General features: G+C 39.6%; 1 protein-coding gene across 2 annotated transcripts in view; it reads left to right on the plus strand.

Moving 5' to 3' along the window:
- LOC115223562 overlaps nt 1-10,000 on the plus strand; it is a 53,578-nt gene that overhangs the window by 11,349 nt on the left and 32,229 nt on the right. For both annotated transcript variants that reach the window (XM_029794199.2, XM_036512384.1), the window contains exons 3-5: nt 1,288-2,310; nt 3,190-3,346; nt 4,387-4,534. In XM_029794199.2, coding sequence (XP_029650059.1) covers nt 1,288-2,310; nt 3,190-3,346; nt 4,387-4,534 — 1,328 coding nt within the window. The remainder of the gene's footprint in view (nt 1-1,287; nt 2,311-3,189; nt 3,347-4,386; nt 4,535-10,000) is intronic.

The raw sequence follows: 10,000 nt of genomic DNA on the forward strand, positions 1-10,000 counted from the left end.
ATATATATGTATTATATGTATGTATATATATATATATATATATTGTATATATATATATATATATATATATGTATATATATTATATATATATATATATATATTATGTATATATATATATATATATATTTAATATTTATATATATGTATATACAGGGTTTGTTGAATAAATTGTCGTCTAAATTATGCAAAAATGAAAATAACACTGACATCTCATTTTAATAGATATATTTACCAAAATTGCATAAAAATATCTTGAAATACTAAAGAGTAAATTTATTCAGTAAAATCACCATTCGCTTTGACAGCCTCCAGATGATTTCAGAATCTCCTGCAACTCTTCTGGACAGTCTCCTTGTTTAAGTTGGTGAATCCTGCCATAATCCTTGCCTTTAGTTCATCTTTGGTGTTACAAGGAGTTTTGTCGGTCTCTCACTCAACTGTGCCCTACACATAATAATCAAGGGTGTTGCAGTTTGAGTAGTTTGGTGGCCAGATGTTAGGGGTGATATGGTTGCAGAAATTGTCTGACAGCCATGACTGGGTTCTCCTGCTTGTGGGACATGGCGCAGAGTCCTGTTGCCAGACATAGGAACTTCCAGTAGCCACCCTCTTGACCCAGGGCAGCATTACTTCCTCCAGGAACTTGATGTGAGCCTCTTATCAATGAATGGAATATTTATCAGTTGTTTGGCAGAATGGACAAAGCAACAGTGAAATTAAATGGAGAGATAGGAAGATAACATTGTGTAACACGATTTTTGTCCTTGGCGAGCAACTGTTATTCCCTATTTGCTGACCCCTAGAAAGTATGAAAAATGGCTACTATTTCCTTCAAACTTTGCTTTTGTTACATTTTGTCAGACCCTAAAGAATCCCTCTCAACACATGGCTATGATGCTACCCTGCTACTCCTCACATGCTCAAGTGGTTACGGTCAAGAAAATCCGTGATATTGAACAGAATATTTTCTATAATGATATTTCTGCTTCAGCAATTCAGTGCTGAATCTGTCTGAAATGTAATGGAAAATAGGTCAGTTTCAAAACAATGATGTCCATATGGCAAAAGGAAAGTATGAAGGGAATAGCAGTCATTTCCTTTGTTTTCTAGACAGAAGCAAATAGGAAATAACACTCTCTGATCAAAGACAAAAAAAAAAAAAATTTAATTTTGTTACGCAGTATAATTAGTGAAAGGGAATGAGACAAACTGAGAGACCGATAAATTGATAAGTGAATCTATGGAAATCTTTGAACTTGTTCTAATGTTATGTTTCTAATATGTCAGGTCTGTCAAGAATTGAAGGATGAAATCAACCCCGAAAGACTCCACATAAAACACATCCATATTTCTAATAATAGCAGTTGGTCTGATATTTCCAACATGCACAATACATTCACCAATTGTTCTAGTATCACCAATACGAAATGGAAAATTTGTATTTTTGATGATTTCCAGAACATTCAAGAAAGCTTCCTTCCAGGTTTCCAGGAGCTTTGCGACAATGACTTTCCACTGCACCCAAATCTAAAAATCATTCTCATATTAAGTGGTGGAAAACCATTTCAGTTTGATGGAATCAGGTTTGGAAAGTGTAAAGTGAGTCCATTGTCCATTAAAGACGGACAGCATCTTTTCTGCCGCTGTTCAAACATTGAGAAAGATGATGATAATGAAGAGCAAATACACAACATCATCAGATATGCCTGTGGCCTGCCAGGACTTCTTATTTACTTTGCAGAAAAAATCTCCCAGTTTTATCATTTATCTTTTGATGATATCTACAAAATGATTTGTGATGAAACCAGCATCAATGATTTGCTGGACGAATGTACAATTAACAGACGTAATATTAAGCAAGAAATGGACAAGTATTTTTCTCAACTCTCTCAGAAACAGCAAGATGCTCTCAAAGTGCTTTCATATTTTCCTGGAAGATTTGGTATTGAGGAAGCTGTTGAAATGACTGATTCTTCTAGTCAACCAGCTTCCAAGATGCATGTTTTGATGCCACTTGTCGAACAAGGTTTGATCAATTCAGATTTAGAATTACAGAATTTCCAAGTACAAGAATTAATACGTGCAATTACTAAACAACAGATTGACAATGTACACAGCAATGATTTGGTAAAGCTCAAATATACAAACATTATTGGGAAAAGTCTGATGAAGGCTCAAGATATTTTTGATAAAGGTTTCATACATGAAGCACTCGGAATAATGAAGAACAACTGGGAAAATATTTCATTTATTTTGAAGAGAGGGATTGATGCACCCGCAGATGGAAGGACATATGGAGCTTATTATGAGGTAAGATTTTTTTTTTTAACAAATTTGTCTTTTATCCTTTTGGGGTCAAAAAATAAATACCAGATAAATACTATTCAATGCTGTTGGTCCTGATCTATCTTCTAAATTGGATGATTTGATATGGAATAACCCATATACATATATATACATATACATAGGTGCAGGAGTGGCTGTGTGGTAAGTAGCTTGCTTACCAACCACATGGTTCTGGGTTCAGTCCCACTGCGTGGAATCTTGGGCAAGTGTCTTCTGCTATGGCCTCGGGTCGACCAATGCCTTGTGAGTGGATTTGGTAGACGGAAACTGAAAGAAGCCCGTCGTATATATGTATATATATATATATATATATATATATATATATATATATGTATGTGTGTGTGTGTGTATATGTTTGTGTGTCTGTGTTTGTCCCCCACCATCGCTTGACAACCGATGCTGGTGTGTTTATGTCCCTGTCACCTAGCGGGGTCTGATAAGCCATGGAGGCTGCCCCAGGCTTCAGTCCAATCTGACAGTGTTTCTACAGCTGGATGCCCTTCCTAACGCCAACCACTCCATGAGTGTAGTGGGTGTTTTTTTACGTGCCACCGGCACAGGGGCAACAGGTGGCTGGCAAACAGCCACAATCGATTGGTGCTTTTATGTGTCACCGACATGGCATCTGCCACGTTCGGACGGTGCTTTTTACGTGTCACCGGCACAGGTGTCATAAGAAAATAATCTGAATGGGAAAGGGTTAAGGGGTATTAGTAAAAGAAAAGGGAGCAAAAGTTAAATAAAGTCTGAGAAACACAGAACCCTATCTATAAGCCACTGTGATACATGTGTTGTGCGCTATTGTTGTGTCCTAGTTGGTTCTCATTTCTTTTTGCCTTTCAGATAGCCACAAAAGCTTCACAAATACTTTGGTTATGTTACCCAGCAGAATCACAGGATTTTCTCTTGGCATGTCTACAAAATTCCATGTTATTTGGCAATGAAGAAGAGAAGGCATTGATGAATATAGCATATGGCATATCTTTGACAAATTTACCTGGTATGATATATTTATTAGTCTATGTCTTTATTTGTCTGTCTGCTGTTACTTTTACAAGGAATATATTGGTAGAAACTTGCAAGTTTTGACTTTCTTATCTTCATCAGAGTATGATTTACTTTGGTTCTTTTCAGCTTATATAGTCCCTGGCAACGTTTATTTTTCAGAGATAGGGCAATATCAATGCTAATTAGGTGTGGCATAGGTATACAGGGGAATTATGTGGGAAGTTTGGAGAATATAAGAAGATAGGAGAAAAGTATGTATTTATAGTGTGTGAATTTATAGAAAGGTATGGTGAGAAGATTTATTTTGGTTTGATATAGGAATTTTGTTATTGTTTAGGCTTCAGTCAAGCATGGCAGTAAATGTTTTAAATAGATGTGTCAAATTCAGTTCATGACATTCTTTATAAATAAGGCATCGAATTTGAAATCCTGTCTGACCTATGCAAGCATGGAAAAGTGGATGGTGAATGATGAAGATGCTGATGATGAAAGAGGGTGTATTTCAATGGATATATGGTAAAAAAAAGGGGCTAGAATTGTCTAAATTAGTGTTCATTAAATAGTAACTGTAGACATGATAATTCTACCATTGTTGTAGTGGAGGCGCAATGGCCCAGTGGTTAGGGCAGCGGACTCGCGGTCATAGGATCGCGGTTTCGATTCCCAGACCGGGCGTTGTGAGTGTTTATTGAGCGAAAACACCTAAAAGCTCCACGAGGCTCCGGCAGGGGATGGTGGTGATCCCTGCTGTACTCTTTCACCACAACTTTCTCTCACTCTTACTTCCTGTTTCTGTTGTACCTGTATTTCAAAGGGCCAGCCTTGTCACTCTTCGTGTCACGCTGAATATCCCCGAGAACTACGTTAAGGGTGCACGTGTCTGTGGAGTGCTCAGCCACTTACACGTTAATTTCACGAGCAGGCTGTTCCGTTGATTCGGACCAACCGGAACCCTCATCATCGTAACCGACAGAGTGAGTGCTTCCACCACCATTGTTGTAACTGTGACTATTTTTCTTGTGTTCTTTGCAGGTTTGGGAGGCTACATGGAAGCTATATCATACTATGAGAAGGCTATGAAGGTTTTGGAAACTAGAAACCTACAATATCGACAAATGCTGTTATACAATAGCATGGCTTACAACTACCATATGCAGGGCAAATATGTCGAATCCTTGAAGTAGGTTAAATCTTTGGTAACCATATTTCTCATAAAATACAACCCCATGTGTTTTGTTGTGTCTTGGGAGGGTCATCAAGCCAATAATAACACACACACTGGTTTGATATTGATATCACTTCTTTATTATACATCAATTGGAAATTCAGCTGAGGTCTACTTTGCCTTTTATCCTTTAGGGGTTGATAAAATAAGTACCAGTCAAACACTGGGGTTGATGTAATCAATTTACCCCCTCCCCCCAAATTACTGGCCTTGTGCCAAAATTTAAAATCATTATTAGTCAATTGGTTAAGGCGGTAAGATGGCAGAATCATTAACTTGTTGGAAAAAATGCTTAATGGCATTTCATCTGTCTTTGTGTTCTGAGCTCAAATTCTGTCATGGTTGACTTTGCCTTTAATCATTTAGGGGTTGATAAATTAAGTACCAGTTGAGTACTGGGGTTGATGTAATTGACTATTCCTGTACCCCCTAATTTTAGGCCTTGTGCCTATAATCATCATCATCATCATCATTTAACGTCTGCTTTCCATGCTAGCATGGGTTGGACGGTTCAACCGGGGCCTGGGAAGCCAGATGGCTGTACCAGGCTCCAATCTTGATCTGGCAGAGTTTCTGCAGCTGGATGCCCTTCCTAATGCAAACCACTCCGAGAATGTAGTGGGTGCTTTTTACATGCCAGAAAGGATTGTTAATCAACTGGTTAAACATTTAACCAACCAACTAATTAATTAATTAATGGTTTGTTTAACGAGCAGGTTAAACAATCAGTTGGTTGTTTGTTAATCAAAGTTCTTTTGTTGATGTTTGTTACCTTTCCAGTGACTTCATGACTTCAGGTCTTGCTCCAAGCCATTTGTTCAGGTGAATTATGGAAAGAATCAAGAATTTGGAGGAATTTAGTGAAATAGGTTAACATTTTCATGTTTATGCTTTCCTTTCATATTTATTCTAATACCATCATCATCATCATCATCATTTAACATCCGCTTTCCATGCTAGCATGGGTTGGACGGTTCGACCAGGGTCTGGGAAGTCCGAAGGCTGCACCAGGTCAGTCAGATCTGGCAGTGTTTCGACAGCTGGATGCTCTTCCTAACGCCAACCACTCCGTGAATGTAGTGGGTGCTTTTTACGTGCCACCGGCACAGGTGCCAGGCGAGGCTAGCAATGGCCATGATCAGTTGGTGCTTTTTACGTGCCACCGGCACAGGTGCTAGGCGAGGCTAGCAATAGCCATGATCAGTTGGTGCTTTTTATGTGCCACCGGCACAGGGGCCGGGGGGGCTGGCAACGGCCATGATCGGTTGGTGCTTTTTACGTGCCAATATAAAAAGGAAAAAATATTTCAGAAAAATAAGCAAAAACAAAATGGAATCCAGTGTCACATATCTGGCTTGTAAAAAGCACCCTTCAAACTTTGGGCCTCTCAGAGGCAATTACAAGACCTTTGGCAATATACTGTGCTTGAGAAGAAGTGTTGGGCTGAGTGAAGTCATGGCCAGTGCCGGTGTCTTTTATAAGTGGCACCTGCACCAGTGGCATGTAAAAAGCACCCACTACACTCTTGGAGTGCTTGATGTTAGGAAGGGCATCCAGCTGTAGAAACCATGCCAGATAAGACAATAGAGCCTGGTGCAGCTCCGCAGCTTACTGGTTTTCAGTCAAACCGTCCAACTCATGCCAGCATGGAAAACAGACGTTAAATGATGATGATGATGATGATGGTGGTGGTTGTGATGGTGGTGGTGGTGGTGATGATGATGATGATGGTGGTGGAAATGGATATAATTATTTAAAAGGCTAACCGGAAATGAAAACCAGGTTACAATAGAAAAACACTCCTTATAGTGAGAAGGTTCTTAGCACTACCAGTCATTGTACAATGCTGGGAATATCACAAGAGAAATAATCCCTCCGACAAGTGCCCTCTATCTGGTTTCTGTGACCAAAGAGGAAATAACCACTCTAAAATGCTTGCATCTCACAGTCTGGGTAGGTGGTGCTGCAAGCTGGCTTTAAGTGTATTTACAAAATTATTTTTACAGCGAGAAATTTTCTTCGTGACAAAACATAGTGAATGGCTTTCTTAAGGGTTCGAGAATGCCCCAAGCATATTTGAACTGGTAACAAGTTTATATTTGTACACATCATTGGATAGCACTACCACTCTGTAATTTGTTTATGGTGAACAACCTATTAGCATTTCCAGTCATTGTTCAATGACAGGAATATCATAAGACAGACAATCTCTCTTATCAGCTTGCAGCCCTCCACAATAATGGTTTCAAATTTTCAAGGCCAGCCGTTTTGATGGAGGTGGGAGTATGTTGATTCAAGTGGGACTTATTTCATTGACCCCTAAAGGATGAAAGGAAAATTGACTATTCCTCTACCCCCTAATTTCAGGCCTTGTGCCTATAATCATCATCATCATCGTTAAATTCAAACTGTGCCCCACCTGCAAAGCCATGCGCTGTTTATCTTGATATGAGATCACCATGTCATAACACTTCCAATCAGTTAAGAACAGAAGCCATGAGGGTATTGGTACTGCATCAGGGCATTATTATTATTATTATTATTATTATACCTTTTCATATTTCGGGTTCGATAAATTAAGTATCAGTTGCATACTGGGGTTGATCTAATTGACTGGCCCCTCCCTGAAATTTGAACCCAGAATCTAAAGAAAAGTGAAATGCTTCTAAGTTTTTGTTTTTAATCATAATAATAATAATTACAAGAGCTCTCAGAGAGTGCAAACCTCTGCCCAGGTAACACCGGTGTCCTCTCAATGATTAGTCAGAGGTGATTTTTAAAATGAGAATATCTGAAATAAACTCAACTGCTCTCACAAATGAGAATACTAAAAATGAACCTGACCGATCTCAAAAGTTAAATTTAAAAAAAACGGGAAAATAATCCAGAATCCTTGTCTGGTACCTGATCGGTCCCAATGGTAGTCATGGAATGTGGAAGGTGGCTGTAGAAAATTTAGTAACAGTAATGAATAGTTTATCCGTATCTAATACAAGCCAAAGTTAACAAGTTCACCATTCAAAATAGTTTCAATAGTGGAAGGAATTTTTATAAACGAATAGCATGAGATCTTTTGGTTTTCTCTTCTCTTCTCTTAAATTCCGGCCTTTCTTTAGTTTTCCTGTTGTTTTAGATTGATGTATAGATGTATGTCTATATGTAAGTATACTGTAAAGTGTTAATATGTATGTATAATATATAATATCTCTCTATATATAAACGGCAAAATGTCTGTGTGTGTGTCCTTTATACAAATCCACAATTTTTCATTTAGAGGGCTTGCACTTTCTATGGTCATTCAAAACCATCCAAGGGTGGTCGTGCATATCTTTACATTTCCCCAGTCACCCTGCAAAGCCATTAAATATATATATATATATAAACGGCAAAATGTCTGTCTGTGTGTGTGTCCTTTATACAAATCCACAATTTTTCATTTAGAGGGCTTGCACTTTCTATGGTCATTCAAAACCATCCAAGGGTGGTCGTGCACATCTTTACATTTCCCCAGTCACCCTGCAAAGCCATTAATATATATATATATATAAACGGCAAAATGTCTGTCTGTGTGTGTGTGTCCTTTATACAAATCCACAATTTTTCATTTAGAGGGCTTGCACTTTCTATGGTCATTCAAAACCATCCAAGGGTGGTCGTGCACATCTTTACATTTCCCCAGTCACCCTGCAAAGCCATTAAATATATATATATATATAAACGGCAAAATGTCTGTCTGTGTGTGTGTCCTTTATACAAATCCGCAATTGTTCATTTAGAGGGCTTGCACTTTCTATGGTCATTCAAAACCATCCAAGGGTGGTCGTGCACATCTTTACATTTCCCCAGTCAACCTGCAAAGACATTAAATATATATATATAAACGGCGAAATGTCTGTTTGTGTGTGTGTCCTTTATACAAATCCGCAATTGTTCATTTAGAGGGCTTGCACTTTCTATGGTCATTCAAAACCATCCAAGGGTGGTCGTGCACATCTTTACATTTCCCCAGTCACCCTGCAAAGCCATTAAATATATATAAACGGCAAAATGTCTGTCTGTGTGTGTGTCCTTTATACAAATCCACAATTGTTCATTTTGAGGGCTTGCACTTTCTATGGTCATTCAAAACCATCCAAGGGAGGTCGTGCACATCTTTACATTTACCCAGTCACCCTGCAAAGCTATTAAAAAAATCAATAGAAGTGACTTTTTTTGTGAATTTTCTATTCAAAACTTAATGAAAATGCCCGAAACTTGATACGCCAATTGAATGCCAGCTAGCTGTATGTGATTGGTCGGAGATTTGGACAGTACTCACGTGTATGTGCGCACGAACACACAGCTGTATATGCATGCACTAGCACTATGACCCGGCGTTGCTGGGTCATAGTGCTAGTATATATTATAAAACTATGTTAGTGTTAGGAAATGTGTCAAGTCCAACAGGAAACGGTGTTTCCTAGGGCTAAACAACAGTAGCATTCTTCCCTTTTATGGGACTGTCACATTAAGTTGACAACATGCTATCATTTTAATTTCTGAATGGTTTTTGCTGCCGTTTCTTTATGTTGTTTGATTTCTTTATCCATCAGTTTCTATTAAGATATAGAGATACCCTCTCTATTTTACTCTTCTACTTGTTTCAGTCATTTGGCTGCGGCCATGCTGGAGCACCGCCTTTAGTCGAGCAACTCGACCCCCGGGACTTATTCTTTTGTAAGCCCAGTACTTATTCTATCGGTCTCTTTTGCTGAACCGCTAAGTAACAGGGACATAAACACACCAGCATCGGTTGTCAAGCAATGCTAGGGGGACAAACACAGACACACAAACACATCATCATCATCATCATCATCGTTTAACGTCCGTTCTCCATGCTAGCATGGGTTGGACGGTTCGACCGGGGATCTGGAAAGCCAGAAGGCTGCACCAGGCTCCAGTCTTATCTGGCAGTGTTTCTACAGCTGGATGCCCTTCCTAACGCCAACCACTCCGTGAGTGTAGTGGGTGCTTTTTACGTGCCACCTGCACAGGTGCCAGGCGAGGCTGGCAACGGCCACGGTCGGATTGGTGTATTTTATGTGCCACCTGCACGGAAGCCAAACGAGGGGGTGCTGGCATCGGCCACGAGTCGGATAGTGCTTTTTACGTACCACCAGACTAGGGATCCTAGCTGGTTCAATTCGATTTCGATTTCGCTTGCCCCAACATGTCTTCGCAAGCAAGGGGGTTGGCATGGGTGCCTGTCGTACGGTCAGATTGGTGTATTTTACGTGCCACCGGCACGGAAGCCAGTGGAGGCGGCGCTGGCATCGGCCACGAGTCGGATAGTGCTTTTTACGTACCACCAGACCAGGGATCCTGGCTGGTTCAATTCGATTTCGATTTCATTTTCGCTTGCCCCAACATGTCTTCGCAAGC

This window comes from Octopus sinensis, linkage group LG23 (assembly GCF_006345805.1).
Source record: "Octopus sinensis linkage group LG23, ASM634580v1, whole genome shotgun sequence".
Taxonomy (NCBI): Eukaryota; Metazoa; Mollusca; class Cephalopoda; order Octopoda; family Octopodidae; genus Octopus; species Octopus sinensis.